This window comes from Gymnoscopelus braueri, assembly GCF_963280865.1.
Source record: "Gymnoscopelus braueri genome assembly, chromosome: 19".
NCBI lineage: Eukaryota > Metazoa > Chordata > Actinopteri > Myctophiformes > Myctophidae > Gymnoscopelus > Gymnoscopelus braueri.
In genome coordinates this window covers 42,461,701-42,480,574 of record NC_137621.1, presented here as the reverse complement: position 1 = coordinate 42,480,574, position 18,874 = coordinate 42,461,701, and the positions used below count along the sequence as shown (strand labels likewise).

Sequence of the window (18,874 nt, the reverse complement as noted above, 5' to 3'; positions counted from 1 at the left end):
GATTTTTAGCCCGTTTCCCCTTATCCCCTCAAAAGGCCTTTTGCTTTTGCCAGGCCACACTTGTAAATAGGAATCTGTCTTAATTTGTCTTGCCTGGTTAGATCAAGGTTAAATAAAAGACACAAATTTAAAACACTGCAGCGCGATATATACTTTGTCCCAAAAGCAACAGATCTACAAGATCACAACAAGTTGCATCGCATCATACGTCCTGAGACAGTGTATAAGTTACAGTATAGCATTACTCAGCATTATGATGTCATGTCAGCATTACTATGGGAAAGTTCTCATTCTAATGCTCTGCCACCAAAGTCTAGGATGCCCTGACACCATCCATTAAAAGGATGTGTAACACTGGTTTCTTTCAAAATCTGCCTGAAAAAGCACCTATCAGGAGACCAAAAAGTAATTTTTCCATCTCTTTTGTACATATAGTGTTTGTATTTGTTGATGACATGCATTATTGTGTTCATTTTTGAATGCTATGTTGATGAATTGAATACAAAGGACCACAATGGAAACAAGTCCCCTGGACTTTTTTGTGTTATCCTTTTAGCTTTAATGTCTTACTGTACCACGTGCTGTTTTACATTTCTGACCAATAAAGTATTCAATCAAATCTATCAAAAACGATGTCGTTACGCTGTTACCACAGCGACAACGTTGCAGCAGCTTCTTTCTTACGTAATATTTGACAATTTGGCCAATTTGGTATTAGAAATGTGGAGATACCCTGTATGTTGGTTTGTTTACTGTGAGAAAGCTAATCACCTGGGGACCCCCAAAAAATGTTTTGGGGACCCCCAGTTTGGGAACCACTGTACTGACCGATGCCCGGGGCTCCTGCCTTGCAGCAGTAGTGCAGGAGACTCATGTCTGTCAGGCCATCTCGGTCGTTCACCCCGCAGCCCCTCTTTAAGATCTGTGAAAACACCAAGGATTTGCGGTGTCATTTCAGAATCCCCAGTTCTGTCAGTGCGCTGTCATATCATCGTCGCTGTCGGGTGGAAACCCTGTATGTCCAAAAGTGTTACTTTTCAGGAAATGGGAAAAAGAAAAAATAACCCATGTTCCTAGTGGATCCAATGTAGTAATTATTTAGTCACACGCTCTTGCTAATACAGTACTTTTCATTGGTTAAATATGTATAAAAAAGACTCAATTTCACTTAAAAAATCTTAAGAAAGTAGAGAAGATAGCCGATCTACAAGCTCACAACTGAGCTTGTAGAGCGGGTATTTTTGCATTTTTTGCGTCACACTCTCGTACTACGACATAGGGGCATTAATAAAAATAAAAACATAAAAAGAAATATGGAGATACATGGTTTCCGCAACGGCGACATTTATACAACGTTATCTGTAAACTGCAACTGCGCGAGCGGTCGTCTACCACAGGCGAGGCTGGCCCTATTAAAAAGCAATGCTCGAAACACGTTTTAGAAAAACAAACAATCATCACACAAGACCAAAATGACACCCACTGCATTTCTCACGAAAAAAAAAGGCAGTTTATATGAGGTGGAAGAAATCATTACTTGTTGTTTGCTATTCTTAAAAGGCAACAGCCTTCAGGCAATTGTTTCCACCATGAAAACACCTTTAACTTCAGTGGCGGTAGGTTTATATGGCACTACTTAAAACTGATTTTTGTTTACCGAGGGCAATTTACTCTGTGTGGGGGGGGATTGTGTGAGTGGTTTTTGTGCGACTGTCATGAAAAAAAGATGAATTACTGTTATTTTTTGTTTGGTATTTCTTTGTGCATATATATATATTTCTTTGGCAGTGGAGGAGGTTTGAGAGAGGTCTGAGGCTGGTTGAGTGTGTGCCTCCTCACATACACACGGAGGGGGGGCAGGGTTTGATTTGTAAAAGAAAAACAGAGGAGGTGGACATTTTCCTAACAACTTAGACCCTACAGTGTATTCTTTGTTCGAACAACAAAATACTGAAAATAGCTGATCTACGAGCTCACAACACATCACAATGCAATGCATTACAATGCAATGCATTGTGAGCTTGTAGGGGGGGAAATAAATAAATAAATACATTTAATAAATAAAAAATGTGCCCAAAATGGGACGGCAAGGTTAATGTGGTTGACATATAGTTTTAATTAAATTGCTGAATTGCGAGATTACCAAACATATCCCAAAAGTAAATACATAGTAAATAAATAGTATTTTAACCCATTGTCACTTTTTGATTTAGCTAAAAAAGCATAATTTACACTTTGGCTATTCAAAAATAGCAGATATACAAGCTCATAGCGCGGCACCGAGTGCCGCGCTACGAGCTTGTAGATCTGCTATTTTTGAGAAATCGTAAACATTTGTTCAAATCTTTGAATATATATTTTTTCAATCGAACATTTGTAACTCAAATCTTTGCTTCTGGGACCCCCTGGAACAAAATATTTTGAGATGGGGGTCCGCGGCCAAATACATATAATTTTGGGGGTCCTTCACGTGAAAAAGATTGAGCACCACTGATATAGAAACAATATGTTTTTCAGAATACTGTTGGGATTTAGAAGACATTTCTAGAATCGGCTTCAGGTCTTAAAGGGTTAAAGCAGTCTGACGACAGAATCAGGGTGAAGCCATGAAAATGAATGACCTGAAGAGATGTATCAAAAAGCAGAGGCATACATTCTGCTCGACAACAACGAAATGGAGCCGTGGAGGAGTATGGGTACTGTACGTTCTGGTGGGCTCACCTCGTTGCCGATGAGGTCGATGTTCTTCTGGACCTGGGGGACCCACTGCCTGAGCACGGCGAACAGCTCCGGCACCGTGGTGCTAGGGTCCAGCAACACCTCTCTGCACTGAGGGTCACTGGGGTCAAAGAACGAGAACTCTGGGGAGGAGAACACAGACAACCATTATGCACACACTCACTTTACTTGACATATCCTCTACTTGTACTGGTACTTTCTTGGTCTTTATTTGGATAGGTTTTCATAGTTTACATACTTATTTATATATCGCCTCTGTCGGGTGGACACCTCATAATGTCCAAAACTGTTACTTTTCAGGATTCAAATTCAAAAATAGCAAAAGTAGCAGATCTACAAGCTCAAGATCATTTCGCGCCACATTTTGAGCTTGTGGATGTGCTACTTTAGTGTGATGCTGTAGTATGATCAAGTGGGGTGTTAATTTACGAAAAGAAAACACGAAAAGTTAGAATATAGAGATGAGAGGTTTCTGCTCGACAGCGACAATATTTTTTTTGACAGTGAGGAGGAACATAGAAAAGCAATGATTGATGCCCTCCCTGTTGCATTGCTACTGTACTGTAGTGGACATCAGTACTGACTGTGGACTATGGATAATTTACTTCTCATACCACAATTTACAAATACCGTCCTCTATCATCTCTGTTGGTGTCCTGTGTATGTAGTTGTTGTGCGTATGTCTGTGAGTGTTACTGCAGTGGTTCTCAAACGTTTTTTATGTCGAGGACCCCCAAACTGATATGTATTTGGCTGCTGACCCCTATTTGAATGGATTTTGTGCCAGGGTCCCCTGTAAAGGTTGACCAAACGGCCAAGGCTGCCCCGTGACAACCCCCATAAGAGAGGATTTGGGTTGTCTTTCTAAATGTAAAAATCTGTTTTTAAGGGTCTGGAAACCATTTATTTCTTATTTTGAATCTGTCGCATCGCAACAAATTGTGAGGAGCTATTTTCGAATAGCCAAAATATAAAATAGGGTTAAAGTGGTTCAAATGTATTTTCATGCCATAGTACAGTAACTAATTTTAAGCGTGTGTGTGGGGGGGCTGGAAGCTCCTCAAGGACCCCTGGGGGTCGGCCCACTTTGAGAAGAACCACTGTGTTACTGTATAGTGTCCTCACCACAGTCGGTGGGCATGGGTGCTGAGGCCACCTGGTGGATGATGGGTCTCTCCAGGCCACAGCCGGGGCGGCGGTCAGATGACAGCCTACTGTAGAGGCCGAGTGCAGAGTCCCCCTCGGAAGGCTCCACAACATCCTCCTTAGTCATCTCCCCCTCAGGACCTGAGCCACAGAGAGGAAATCGTATACTGTAAGAGCTATTAAGAGAACAAAAACTAGGTACTTTCTTAACAACGGCCGGAAGAGCCAATAAGGCCTGTCAATCCTACGTAGGTCCGTTTTCGGCTGTTGGGACTGATGCCAGGTTCTTGGTGTACCTGGGATCCTAGTTTCTTCAGGCTGACTCCGTTTGTCCAGAATTCACCATATTCACACGGCGGCCATTTTGCTATTAAGTTAATCAAATAATGCCACCCCACCCGCAAATATGACATGAGAGAAAAATGGCCACAGTGTGAATATAGTCAATGGAACAGAGGCAGAGCCTTAATTAGTATAATTGTTGGTAATACCAGTGAAGCAAGTAAGGAAGAGGCCCAATTTCCTTCCTATGTGGCTGCTGTGCATATTCACAGCAGAATGCATCCATGTAGTCGCGAGGGTCTGCTTAGCATCAGGACGTAAATTTCATCACCAGCTCATGTCTGAGAACTGCATCCCAGATTTTATGACCGTGCGTACAAGTATGCTGACTGGGCTTGAGGAGAGTTTGAGGTTCACGCTGCCAGCTGTATTATGACAATACAGGAGTACACAGAAAAAAATTGATGCAAGAAAGAGTTGCACACGAAGCAACAACGTATAAATCAGGCCTAACTTCTACGGAGGTCCTGGTAATAATATCATGTTCTAATGCCTCCTTATACCAGTCTATATACGTATGCGTTTTAAAAAAGGTCCAAAGGCCAAAATGTCTGCTTTTAGTAAGTCCAAACTCTGCTTTAATTAGGGAATAAAGATGAAGAATCCACGCTTGTGCCTTCCATTCTTTTGATTTTTGCAGCTTATTAAGTCTAGCGTACAAGAAAAGCAGCACCACACAGCATTACCTTCAATTTCTTGTTTTAAGATTTCCCTTAGCGCCAACTAAAGAAAACCGAAACAAATTAATATATCCAACAGTCTTGTTCAGTTCGTTCCCTGGTGGCGATTCCCATTTCCCAACCACAGAGTGGAGCAGAGCGCACCGGTGGTGGGGTTCAATCGAAATGTTACACCGGCCTGATACGTTTGCTTCAGTGCTGCTGGCACAGAATGGCATATTCCATCACTAATCTGACCGCTGTATGAAGCACAAGGATAATCCACCCTACTTTGGACATCTCAAATAGCTACAACTGCAACCTTATCACTTTGTGCCCGTTTAGTTTTTAGGAGAGGAGCTTGGAAACTAGTCACACAACGCCCAAGCTTGTGGAGCATGAATAATACAAGTGCCCTTGAAGTGTTTGGCCTATGTATGTACTATGAAACGCTGTGGTTATTCTAATAACAAAAACAGGAGAGTGGAGTCTCAGAGCAACAGGCTGTGCCAGAGACAGTGCCGTGCCAAAAACCTACTGTTAGGCTAGGCTGCTATTCTAATAATCAAGTGATTTCCGATCAGATAAAAAAAGGGAAGGAGAGAGATTCAAAGAGAGAGCAATAAAGAAACGGGAACAAAAACAAGCACACAGGCCTAAGCGTGAGAAAAATCGACATTTGGCCTAAAGCTGCACAACCGATCCACACACTCACTGTCTTCATTTCCTTTAACCTCTTCCCTGCTGACCTCCATGAGTGCCTCCGAGAAAGATAGGAAAATCCAACCGCAAAAGAGAGAATCAAACCTGTGTTCGAACAACACAAAGTTTCTGCCCAGGTCAACATCCCAAAATAACTGATGAGTAGTACAGAGGGGGGGGTGGACTTCCCCGATCTGTAAAATATTCAAATGTATTTTTTTTTCTTCTGATTTTCTATTTTGTTTCGAAAATAGCTGATCTACAAGCTCACAACGTATCGACACGTTGTGAGCTTGTAGATCAGATATTTCCAAATAGCCGGTGTTTATAGAGTTGAAGTGGTTAAAGCGGCTTTCCTCTTCTACCCGGGATTTTTTAACCTGGTTACCTGCTGACATGTTTACCATTGAGCTAATAGAGCTCTGGGGATGAATTGAATCTTTATTGGTCAAAATTCATGTCAGATCCACTTTTCCTCCCTGTCCCTCTTTTTGATTGGCCAAGCTTCGCGTGACGTAGTGCTCTGATCTTCAGATTTCAACCACTAGGGGTCTGGCAGTGCTCCGAGGAGCACTTTTTCTAGTTTTTGAATAATAACCATGTCCCACATAATTGCCAGACCCAGAGGGTCGGCCTACATGAGGCTTTGTCGGTCGGTCTGTCCCTCTTCTTTTTTTTTCTCTGCACACACGTCATGCGAAGTCCGGCCATTCAGATTTCAACCACTAGGGGTCTGGCAGTACCAGGTCTCCTGGTTCCCTTGTTCTCTACAACAGCACTTCTTTATGTCTGAGTCATCTCTGTGTCCCTTTGTGCCCATATATGGAGATCTCTGTTTCTGTCTGTCTACGGCTAGTCTAAGGTTTTTCTCTAGTGTGGATATGCTGGTGTCTCTTCAGGTTAGGTGACAGACTGAAACTCTTGTCACACTGTTTACAGTAGAAAGGTTTTTCTCCAGTGTGAATACGCTGATGATTCTTCAGGCTACCTAACAGACTGAAACTCTTGTTACACAGTTTACAGAGGAATGGTTTTTCTCCCGTGTGAACACGGTGGTGAATTTGCAGGTGACCTAACTGAGTGAAACTCTTATCACACTGTTTACAGTGGAAAGGTTTTTCTCCAGTGTGGATACGCTGGTGTTTGTTCAAACTAGCTAACTCAGTGAAACTCTTGTTACATTGTTTACAGTGGAAAGGCTTTTCTCCAGTGTGGATAAGCTGGTGTGTCTTCAGGTTACTTAACTGACTGAAACTCTTGTCACACAGTTTACAGTGGAAAGGTTTTTCTCCAGTGTGGATACGCTGGTGTGTCTTCAGGATACCTAACTGACTGAAACTCTTGTCACACTGTTTACAGATGTGAGTTTTCTTTACTGTGTCAGTCAGATAATGCCTCTTTACTTCCGAATGCGTTAAAGTCTTGGTAGACTGTTGACTACTGTAAGGTCTTTCTTCTTCTGAGTTTCCTTGCTGCTGGCTTGTTGTCAGGAACAGTGGGTTCATCGTTAAAGCTGCTGCTATGCATGAGCTGCAATGGTCCAAGAATGTAACTAATGATGGTTACAGGGAAATTACCAGCTGAATATCAAGAGTATGGATCTCCGCTAATAGCTTCGCTTATAGATGCTGAAGGCTTCCTCTAGGTCTCTCTCCATGTGTGTCATTCACACTGTGCAGTCTGGTTTTAAGCTGAGCTGACTCAAAGCTCATGTCATCATTATGTTGTCACTATGTCAGCCATGCCCAAATATGGAGTTCATGTCATTTACTGAGATAAAGTTTCAGCCCAGTCAAACCTCAATTGTCTTTCAGTATGAAATTATGTTCTAACATGAAAAAAATTACAGTCATAATTTATACCCGCTTGTGGCAACTGGCAAGCTAAACAATAAAAACTGCAGTATTAACTAACATAATTATGCAACTCCTTTAAACACTGTTTAACACATTCACCGCCAGAGTTTATTCATAATATACTCACCCAATGCCAGCGATTTGTGTTTTATAACCTTTTCAACCGATCACAGAAATGTTATATCCATTATAATCCATGGACGGGTCGGGTTTATAAACACAGACGATAGATGATACCAGATGATACCAGCACCCACAGGGTTACATTTTCAGAAGAAGTTGTCCTGAGGTAGTTTTCACCATCGCAACCAGGCTGCAGGCACCATCTCCGGAAAAAATGCACACATCGCCCCCCCCCCCCCCCCCCCCCCCCCCGCTGGCCACAGAACATTTATATATTTTATGATCGCGTGTCAGACCGTTGGTAAACACAAAGAGGATAATAACTGTTCGTCGTCCAGAGAAAAGAAAATATAACCGGAGCTTTCCTTTCGTTTTTCTACCATGTGAAAACCATGATGTCTGGCCAAAACCAGGGCAAAACCAGTTAACTCAAGATAAACCCGGAAACAGGAAACGGTTTATGGATATTTTCACCAAGGATGTGTCGAAAGCGGAAAGGACAGAGAAAAAAATCAAGGACGGTACAGAAAACTACGCGATCGTCTTTTAAACCACAAAAAGACCCTAGCCCGTAGATCTACGGGCTTGGCGGATAAAAGGTGGATTTACCGGCCCGTAGATTTACGGGCTTGTGTAAGAGAGACATCACACATTTCATTGTTATTAATGAATTTGTTTTAACTTTAAAATCTGTAGTTCATTTATTTGGCCACCAGATGGCGGCCTGGGCTTTTTTAGCGTTGTTCAAAGCCACACCCCTTTTGCCGGGTAGGCTGTATATAGGAAATGAAGGGCACGCCGCCATTTTGAAGGAAACGCACAATCCTTAGCCTGTTCCTTGACCAGCTCTCTAGCGAGCTGGTAAAAAAAATGGAAAAGTAAACTAGACTAGAGAGCAGTCACGGGTTGCCAACCAAGGGGGTGCAAACGTCGGAAGGCAGAGTTATAGTCAATTAGAATGGAATCTGAGTGATACATCTTGATCAAATGACCCCAGATAGGCGCTCGGGTGGCACAGTAGTAAAGTTTCTGCACACCACTGCGGAGGTTATGGGTTCGAATCCACCGTGGTGCATCCGGCTTTGTCGAGTGTCACACTATTGGCCTGTGTTTGGGGGAGGGAAGCCAGGCACGGAGGGTGATATTTGTCAATGCACATACTCCTATGGGCTGGTGTGGCAACTGCTAACAGGGAGTGTTGGGCGGGGTTGAGTAGGGCGAAGGACGTCAAGTGCAGTGACGACCAGGTTATCAACATGGTATTTGACACCACTGCTCTGGTCCGGGTGCCGGCATCACATTGGTGAGGTGCTCCTCAGCCACATTTTCACTGATCTCAAGGTGGAGACGTTACGCTCACCAGAGGTTACTTTGTTTAGGCGTCTGCAGGACAACTGGAACTTGCTGCCGCACAATTACAGTGGCCCATTGTCCCGCTACATTACTGCCAATGCCGAACAACCGTTACTGGGCAAGTTACGTGCTGAACTCACTGCAGCAGTGATAGACTACAAGCAAGGCGACTACCACAAGTTTGTGCAGCTGTGTCTTGTCTATCTGGGTGCAGATGATGCAGCACAGACTGCAGTATACTTTCAACGGTCGGGAGCTCTGCACAAGGCGTGCTGGATGGCCAAGCTCCTCTACACTCTCAAGCTGGCTTTGATGGAGCAGCATATCGCCTTGCTTCCCCAGGGCACCATCACCACATGGCAGTACCGAAGACTTCATTACGCACATCTACGCAACATGGTGGCTGACCTGTGACATAGCCGTAGATGCCGCATAGAATGACCTCAAACTCAACCACAACCTACAAGTCTGTTGACGGGGGCATTGCAACATCAGCCATGAAAGCGCTGAAGAGGCACCTCAGGTACCTGACCGGTGAGATGCTGCCCCTGGCACTCTTCAGCACCAAGGTGCCAGCTGCGTCGTGCACTTGTGGATGCCATCTTGGAGCACAAGCTAGATGATCTTCCCATGCAAGCCCCAAAGCAGCGCATTGGCACTGGTTTTGGCAAGCCAAAGCTTCCAGTCCTCTCGCCGACCACCAGGTTGGCCGACCTCACCAATCCAGACTGCTGGTTCGGTATGCACCAGCTGCACATCGATCCAGAATTTCTCTCACTCAATGTAGAGGATTGGGCTACCAGTGCATCATTCCAGGCAGGTGTGGTGAATGTGCGTGCCATCAACATTGTGAATGACTGTGCCGAGCGTGGAGTCAAACTCACAACAGACTTTGTGGCAGCAGCCAAGAGTGAGCAACATCTGCAGAATCTGCAGGCAGTTGAGCATGACCACTGTGAACAGCCCAATCTTCGCTGCTGCAAGCGCAAGCTGAACACAGTGTTTTTTTTTGTTTTTGTTAGAATGTTTTTCAGTGATATTCAATGAAAATGTCAATGTTTCTTCTTAAATAAACACATTTTGCTCTTTTCAAAAACATCTTCTCAATAACTATTTGTTGTATTTTTGAGAACTTGCCATGTTATGTTATCAGTTCAAAAAGCACCCAAAATGGCACTTTTTGGCAAAATAGCAAAATTTGACATGCTGCTTTTTCTATCAATTGCACACCCCATGAAGAATTGAATTCATGGATTTTTTTTTGTTTTTGTGGCATTCCTAAACCAATAATTTGATGACCGGGTGTGTATCCGGTAGGACACACAAATAATCTACTTTGTGTCTCCTACCGGATACATTAGCCGGTAGGAGACGGGAATCAAATTATTGGCTTAGGAATGCCACAAAAAAAAAAATCTGTGGATTCAAGGCTTCATGGGGTGTGCAATTGATAGAAAATAAGTCATTTTTGGGGTGAAATACTCCTTTAATGAAGTCCACAATCACAACACCAGAGGCAGCTCCACTGATCATGTCCAACCCAGATTTGGCACTAACAAGGGAATGAACTCATTCTCATGCTATGCAACAAAAATGTGGAATGCCCTACCAAAAGGAGTAAAGGAGTGTAAAACCCTACTCACTTTCAAAACTGCCCTAAAAAAACACCTTCAGGAGGCTGCAATTCAAAACTGGCCCCTGTCAAAGTCTTAAACTAACCATCCCCCCCCGCCTCGAACTGTTTATTGTACATATTTCTTGTTTTCATACCAGTAACCTGTAAGCTGATTGTATGACGTTCTGCATATAGTAGTGTATATCTGTCTGTTTTCTTAAATGTCATCATGATTTGAGTGCATGGGGATCTCATTTTAAATAAGCCTTTGTGCTTTTATGAGCGATCCAGTTTAGAGGACCTTGCATTGTGGAATTGTACTTCCATGTACTGGTTCCATGTCTTTTCTAAATAAAGTATTCAATCAATCAATCCTGTGTCTATGAGACATGACCTTTGACATGATCTAAATGTCTCAATAGAAGAGCAGGGAGACAAAATACAACCACCCCAATTGTATAAGTTATATAGTATTAACATATACAGATTGGACAAATTTACGACAAAAAAGTTGCATAGTGCCGCTTTAAACTGATTGTGATGCTTTCTTAAACTGATTTTGCTGGGGATCCTCTCTAAAAGGACCCCTGGGGGTCTCCAAACCCCACTTTGAGAACCACTGGGGTAGAGTAGAAAAGACAACATGAATGCAAGAGCAACAGGCCTATATGCACCCGTTTGTACATGCATAAAGGTCTATGGTGGCTACTATTTGTGCTTGAGCAGAGTCTACGCCCCCCTGTGGAGAGAGGGGTGAAATGTGCAATTCCCTATGGCTGTTATGTCCCTAACCAGCTTTGCCAAGTAAAGGATTATGTCTTCCAACTGTCATTTGCGACAATGGCCTAGTTACACAACAACAAGGCTGCTCCGCTTTACTGTGACCCATGACGTCATTGTGAGTACTGTACATCCTCACTACTCAGTGAGACGTGTAACAACAACAAAGGCCAGAGGCATTATGAATGGAACTTCCCTGCCTTGGCATTTTGTTACAAACCAGGGGACAGCGCCGATGTGCGTGATACGATACCCATTGTGCAATTGTTACAAACCCAACACCACTGCTATAAAATCACATGCATTTTGTGAGTGTCTAATGTCATTGATGCAATTCCAGGAAGCACAACGCCAGCCGAGTGTCATGCCATGCTCCTGAAAACACAAGAGTGAAAAAGAAGAACTTTTGGCTGTGTTCCATTCTGGTCAAACAAGAGTCAGGGTGCCGATGTTGTGCATGTTGGCTTACTGGGAAGACTCTGCTACACCAGTGGGTCTCAAAGTGTGGTCCAGGGACCCTCATGGTTCCTTGAGGGATGTTCCAAATGGCCCCTTACGGGTGTGTAACTCTGAGAGTGTACAAATGGAACCAAATGGACCCTTACGGGTCCATTTGGTTCCATTTGTACACTCTCAAGAGTTATGGGGGTCCTTGAAATTAAGAAGTTTGAGAACCACTGTGCTACACTGAACGGAGCAGAGCCTTCATTAGTATTATTAGTAACACCTGTAAAGGAAGTTAAGGAAGAGGCCCAATTTCTTTCCAATGTGCTACACAAACAATCCATGTGTAACTCTACAAATGCATGGTACCAAATGGACGGGTCAATTAGTACCCTCTCAAGAGTTAATGAAGGATCAGGCTTCAGCTTAGATTTGATTATAACCAGTGGTGGAAAGTAACTAAGTGCATGTACTCAAGTACAATTTTGAGGTATTTTTGCTTCACTGGAATATTTCCAGTTTTCAGTACTTTTACTTCTACCCCACTACATCTCAGAGGAAAATATTGTAGTTTTACTCCACTACAATTATATGAAAACTTTAGTGACTAGTCACTTCGTAGATTTTGATTATTATTACAAAACATACATTAACCACTTCAGCCCTATATACATTTCAGCTATTTGAAAATAACAGATCTACAAGCTCACAATGTGTTGCGATGCATTGTGAGCTTGTAGATCATACATTTTAAAACTTGTGAAATGGGACATGCTGCATAATGAGTACTTTCTACTTTTGGTACTTTAAGTACATTGTGAATGTGATGCCAATACTATTGTACTTTTACTCAAGCAGATTTAGATTTCAGGAATTCTACTTGTAACAGAGTATTTCTACATTGCAGTATTGACACTTTCACTGAAGTAAAGAATGTGATTACTTTTTTTCCCACCCACTGATCATATCTGAAACTGAAGAGAGGTTGTTCTCATCATCTACCTGTTGTTTAGCTAGGCAAAACAGTTAGCTATAGCTAGTGTAGAAAGCAGGAGAGCTACATATATAGTGACAGTTAAACCTGTTAGAATAAACCTCTTCAGTTGCTACATGCTCCACGGTTATAGTTTTACACTTTCATACCAAACAGTTCATTTAACAACATTATGTTATGTTGTTTACTTAGGTTATGATGGATGGGGCCAAGCCTATACTGCTGTATATCCTCCATCCTGCTGCCTATAATAGTCGGTCAACATGCAATGCTATGTAACATATTCCTTCAGAATATAATCACAATGTCTCGGTAAAGATGAAATATTAATAGTAATGTAATGTCTACATTACCTCGAACCTCACCGTTTTATACCGCCTGCAGCAGACATGAGTGATTTTGCAGATGAATTCTAGCATCAGCAGCCAGCGTTGCCAGATTCTGTGAGAGAAATAAGCGGACTAGGAAAAGAAGCCCAAGAAGAAGCGACTATGGGCCACATGAGCACTCTAGACATATATAATATATATATATTCGTCTGCTCACAAATCTTGTATGGTACTGTAGGTCCCTGGCACAAAATATTATCAGATGGGGGGGGCTCGGTGGACAAATAAATATTAATATGAGGGTCCTTTAACATGAAAATGTTTTAGAAACACTCGTTTAAACAACATTAGGAAACCAGCCCAAATAAGCAACTTCACTTTAGAAACAAGCCCAAAAGAAACGCAACCCGCAACTATCAAGCAACAAGAAAAACAAGCCCAAAGTTGCTTAAAATAAAAGGACATGGCAACGCTGTCAGCAGCCCCGTCAAGTCAGCTGATGCTTTGTGTTGTCACGTGGATTACTTCCGGTTTACAGATGTCTGTTTAAAGAATAAAAGTATATGGTTAGTCAACGTTTTACTATTCTTTCAAAATAAAAGCTTAGTCAATTTCATCACATTTTGCATTGTACATTTTCCAGAGTAAATAGAAGGATATTTTGCAGGTGCTTTTCTTTTCCTATTATTTCCACATAATAACAAAGTCTAGTAGTCTTCGTTGATCACGTGAACACCTGCTTTTATGGGCTCTTTTTTTATATAGGCTACTATAAGAATAGTAATGCCTCATAGATAATTGGTACAGTACGTTTAGATGTTCCACCACAATTCTTTTTATCTATAAAGAATACATCACATGGATGCACCTGGGATGTATCATCAGTGTTGTAGCCTGGGGTCATAGGGTGTTTCGGGTCTCGCAACATACACCCTCGCCCAGGTGACCCAGCCAGGGTTGATCAAGCCCCAACTTGCGTCCCAGGTAGCTACCCACGGTCAGTCCTATATAGTAGGGGGTACTAAGCACAAAAAATGGCCAAATCGTTACGCGGCGGATAAAAGCACCAAATTTGGTACACGCACTCTTTAGGATGTATCTCATCATCTCAGAAGGGGTGCCCAAAAATGTGGACCCATTAAAGGGTTTTTTAAAGGAAAAATCAAAAATGGCCGCCAGAAATGACCCATGATTCCTAAAAGTTGATATAATTCTGACATTTTGGCTGATTGTGCTAAATATAACTTTTACATTTATAGTAAATAGACTGATATTAAAGGATTTGGCAAAAATAACCCATGAAAAATGTCTTAAATATTTCTTAAACAATTCTAAATGCCCAACATTTTCTTAAAAACCACTCTGAATAAGATGACCTTCCACATTAATCCTTTTCTAAGTGATATATTGTCAATGCCAAATATACTTAATTGTTTTCTAAAACTTTTAAAAGACCCTATGAATGATTACCAATACATAATATATTGTACAAATCTTCATATGACCAGAGATCAAGCCCTCTATTGGGGCACAACTCCATAGCGTTTTAATGCCCCAAAAATGTAGGAGAGTGTGGGAGCAGACAGGTTCTCGTGCTTGGAGTGTGGGAGCAGACAGGTTCTCGTGCTTGAAATTAAACAAAGTTGCAACCTTGTGCGGGAAAGCAGAAGATCAAAGACACACACACCAGCACCCCCCCCCCCTTAAAAACGGTCTGGGGGGCTCACAAAAGCCTGAGTAGACGATAAAATGACCCAAAGTTTTTTTGAAAGTGAAATATCCCTTTAACATGTTGTCCCTGCTACCTTCATGTCACACAACAGTTAAGATGTTGTCCCTGCTACCTGCATGTCACACAACAGTTAAGCTACCTGCATGTCACACAACAGTTAAGATGTTGTCCCTGCTACCTTCATGTCACACAACAGTTAACATGTTGTCCCTGCTACCTGCATGTCACACAACAGTTAAGATGTTGTCCCTGCTACCTGCATGTCACACAACAGTTAAGATGTTGTCCCTGCTACCTTCATGTCACACAACAGTTAACATGTTGTCCCTGCTACCTGCATGTCACACAACAGTTAAGATGTTGTCCCTGTTACCTGTATGTCACACAACAGTTAAGATGTTGTCCCTGTTACCTGCATGTCACACAACAGTTAAGATGTTGTCCCTGTTACCTGCATGTCACACAACAGTTAAGATGTTGTCCCTGTTACCTGCATGTCACACAACAGTTAAGATGTTGTCCCTGTTACCTGTATGTCACACAACAGTTAAGATGTTGTCCCTGTTACCTGCATGTCACACAACAGTTAAGATGTTGTCCCTGTTACCTGCATGTCACACAACAGTTAAGATGTTGTCCCTGTTACCTGCATGTCACACAACAGTTAAGATGTTGTCCCTGCTACCTTCATGTCACACAACAGTTAACACGTTGTCCCTGCTACCTGCATGTCACACAACAGTTAAGATGTTGTCCCTGCTACCTGTATGTCACACAACAGTTAAGATGTTGTCCCTGCTACCTGTATGTCACACAACAGTTAAGATGTTGTCCCTGCTACCTGCATGTCACACAACAGTTAACATGTTGTCCCTGCTACCTGTACAGTATGTCACACAACAGTTAAGATGTTGTCCCTGCTACCACTAAGTGACTGTCACTTCCTGTCACTTCCTGTTTCAGATTATTTTGGGCACCCCTTCTAGGATGTGTTAGGATGACCCAAGGGACATATGTGCCAAATTGTATGCTTTTTGGAGATTCTATAGGCTTTTTGAGTCAATCGCCAGCACTGTAGGCGGCCATTTTCAATATAGTCAATAACTCACTTCCTGTTGAAGACTTTTTTGGGCACCCCTTCTAGGATGTCTTAGGATGACCCAAGGGACATGTGTGACACATTTTATACTTTTTGGAGATTCTTTAGTTGTCTTTTGAGTCAATCGACAACACTAGGTGGCCATTTTCAATTTGGTCAATAACTCACTTCCTGTTTCAGAATGTTTTGGGCACCCCTTCTAGGATGTCATAGGATGACCCAAGGGACATGTGTGCCACATTTTATGCTTTTTGGAGATTATTTTGGTGTCTTTTGAGTCAACGGTCAACAGTTTAGGTGGCCATTTTGGATTTTGTCCATAACTCACTTCCTGTTTAAGATTTTTTTGGGCACCCCTTCTAGGATGTTTTAGGATGACCCAAGGGACATCTGTATCAAATTTCATGCTTTTATCCGCCGCGTAACGATTTTTCACTTAGTACCCCCTACTAATAGGGAAAGACAGGGTCAATCAGTCCGCTTTTCCGGAACTACTCTGCCGGAACTCGGGGGAGGCTCTGGCACGTGGAGGGACTAGGCTCTGTGGGTGGCCTCCTGGCCGGGCTCCTCCTTCGTCTCACCAGGTCCAGGACCTGAGCGCTGTACCAGATCCTCTGCACCATCCCGATCCAAACATTTCCTTCTGGCGTGATGGTTCCTTGGGCCGATACCACTAGATTGGGCCGTCTAATGGTAATAGCACCACTTGCGGTTTGCTTGAATGGCCCTCCTAAGGCCTCACCGTGGGTTTGTTGGGCAATTCTTCCTCACGGAAGACACAGGCTGGGGCGCTAACCCATACTGCTCCTGGTATGCCATCTACATTCCGGCTGTCACCCGTCTCTCCGGTGGTCACCAAACTATTGTCATGTAGTCTAATTCCTATGAGCCACTATAAATAGAGTCACTAACTATAAAGAATACATCACATGGATGCACCTGGGATGTATCATCAGTGTTGTAGCCTGGGGTAGGGTGTTTCGGGTCTCGCAACATACACCCTCCCTCGCCCAGGTGACCCAGCCAGGGTTGATCAAGCCCCAACTTACGTCCCAGGTAGCTACCCACGGTCAGTCCTATAGGGAAAGACAGGGTCAATCAGTCCGCTTTTCCGGAACTACTCTGCCGGAACTCGGGGGAGGCTCTGGCACGTGGAGGGACTAGGCTTTGTGGGTGGCCTCCTGGCCGGGCTCCTCCTTCGTCTCACCAGGTCCAGGACCTGAGCGCTGTACCAGATCCTCTGCACCATCCCGATCCAAACATTTCCTTCAGGCGTGATGGTTCCTTGGGCCGATACCACTAGATTGGGCCGTCTAATGGTAATAGCACCACTTGCGGTTTGCTTGAATGGCCCTCCTAAGGCCTATATAGTTCAATGTACATTATACAATTGTATGTACAATAATGAATGAATGAATTACAGTAAATCATTATAGCTATGAATGATTATGTGTACACTGTACATTCTATCAACACTAGTGAGTGAGTGAGTGAGTGAGTGAGTGAATGAACAGTGGTGTAAAGTAACTAGTTATAAGTACATATACTAAAGTACTTTACTTAAGGATTTATTTTGGGATTTTTTTTTACTTTTACTGGATTTCCGATTTTCAATACCTCTACTCCACTACATCTCAGAGGCAAATATTGAACTTTTACTCCACTACAATTATTTGAAAAATTTAGTTACTTTGTAGATTTTTATTATTCCAAAACATACATTACCAGCCTATACTTTGGCTATTTGAAAATAGCCACAACGCGTCGCAAAGCGACGCCTTATTGTGAGCTTGTAGATCTGCTATTTTCATTTTTATACATTTTGAACACTTGTGAAATAGGACATTCTGCATAATGAGTACTTTTACTTTTTATACTTAAAGTACATTTTGATGCCAATACTTTTGTACTTTTACTGATCAAGTACATTTTGAATACCGGACTTTTACTTGTAACAGTGTAGCCTATTTCTGTATTGCAGTATTGATACTTTTACTGAAGTAAAACATTTGAGTACTTTTTCCACCACTGAGTGAGTGAGAGAGAGTGCTGAATGAATCAATGAATGAATCTGCAGAAATGGATGTAGCAAAAAACAAGTGTAGCACTGTCTCATTATATATAGTTATATAGATTAGAGGTTAGACTTAAGGGAAATATTCTTCACAGATTCTTCTGTGAAGAAAACAACAACAATATTTGGACGTGGGTTAGCACATTTGGCACAATGAATATGACATTTTGCTGATAACATACATTTTGTCTATCTTATTTTTTGAAAGTCCAATTAATACATGCTGAATATTCAATCTAATAGAAGAGTCAATTTGGGGAATTTATGAAATGATCAATATGAAAATGATCAAAATGATCAATCCAAAAGCTGTGAGAGTAGCCTAAGTACAATCCCAGAATAAATGGGATATTGTTTCGTCAATATTTCCACAAAAAGAACAAAGTGTGTCAATATCAATCTTATATTTTGTAAGATTTGTCTTGACAGGATAACATATATGAAGTAATTTGAAAGTAACCTCTAATAAATCAGTGGTTCTAAAACTTTTCAGGCTGTGATGACCCCCCAAAATAATCATAATGTCCCCCAGACAAGCACCTTTCACTTTGAGTACCTTCAGGTGGCTGCAGAGTACCTTCAGGTGGCTGCAATTCAAAACATGGCCCCTGTAAAAGTCATAGCCTAAAAGGACTACATATTTTAGTTTCTCTTATTTTTCAATTTGTAAACTGTTTATATGATGTTCATGTTCTGCATAGTAGTGTATGTCTGTCATTTAATGTCACTATGAATTGAGTACATGGGGACCCCATTTGAAACAAGCCATTACAGGCTTTAAGTTTCATGGGCTTTTCAATCCTATTTAGTAGACCTTGTATTTCAACTGTACTTTCATGTGTTTTTTTTCTGCAAACTTCTAAATAAAGTATCCAATCAATCAAAGC

At 42.2% G+C, this 18,874-nt stretch overlaps 2 protein-coding genes across 6 annotated transcripts in view; both read right to left on the bottom strand.

The window, feature by feature from the left end:
- LOC308075219 (CAP-Gly domain-containing linker protein 4) overlaps positions 1-13,169 on the bottom strand; it is a 60,840-nt gene extending 47,671 nt beyond the window's left edge. For 2 of the 5 annotated variants that reach the window (XM_080414925.1, XM_080414929.1), the window contains exons 1-4: positions 5,602-5,682; positions 3,865-4,026; positions 2,722-2,861; positions 829-922 (exon numbers count right to left, since the gene is read on the bottom strand). In XM_080414925.1, the coding sequence (XP_080271051.1) occupies positions 829-922; positions 2,722-2,861; positions 3,865-4,026; positions 5,602-5,641 (436 nt within the window). In that variant the 5' untranslated portion in view covers positions 5,642-5,682. Of the gene's footprint in view, positions 1-828; positions 923-2,721; positions 2,862-3,864; positions 4,027-4,913; positions 5,013-5,601; positions 5,683-13,106 lie in introns of those variants that run through there. The other 3 variants (XM_080414926.1, XM_080414927.1, XM_080414928.1) reach the window with 3 other exon arrangements.
- Positions 1-18,874, bottom strand: part of ttc7b (tetratricopeptide repeat domain 7B) — a 600,383-nt gene that overhangs the window by 466,698 nt on the left and 114,811 nt on the right. The gene's annotated exons all lie outside the window — the stretch shown is intronic.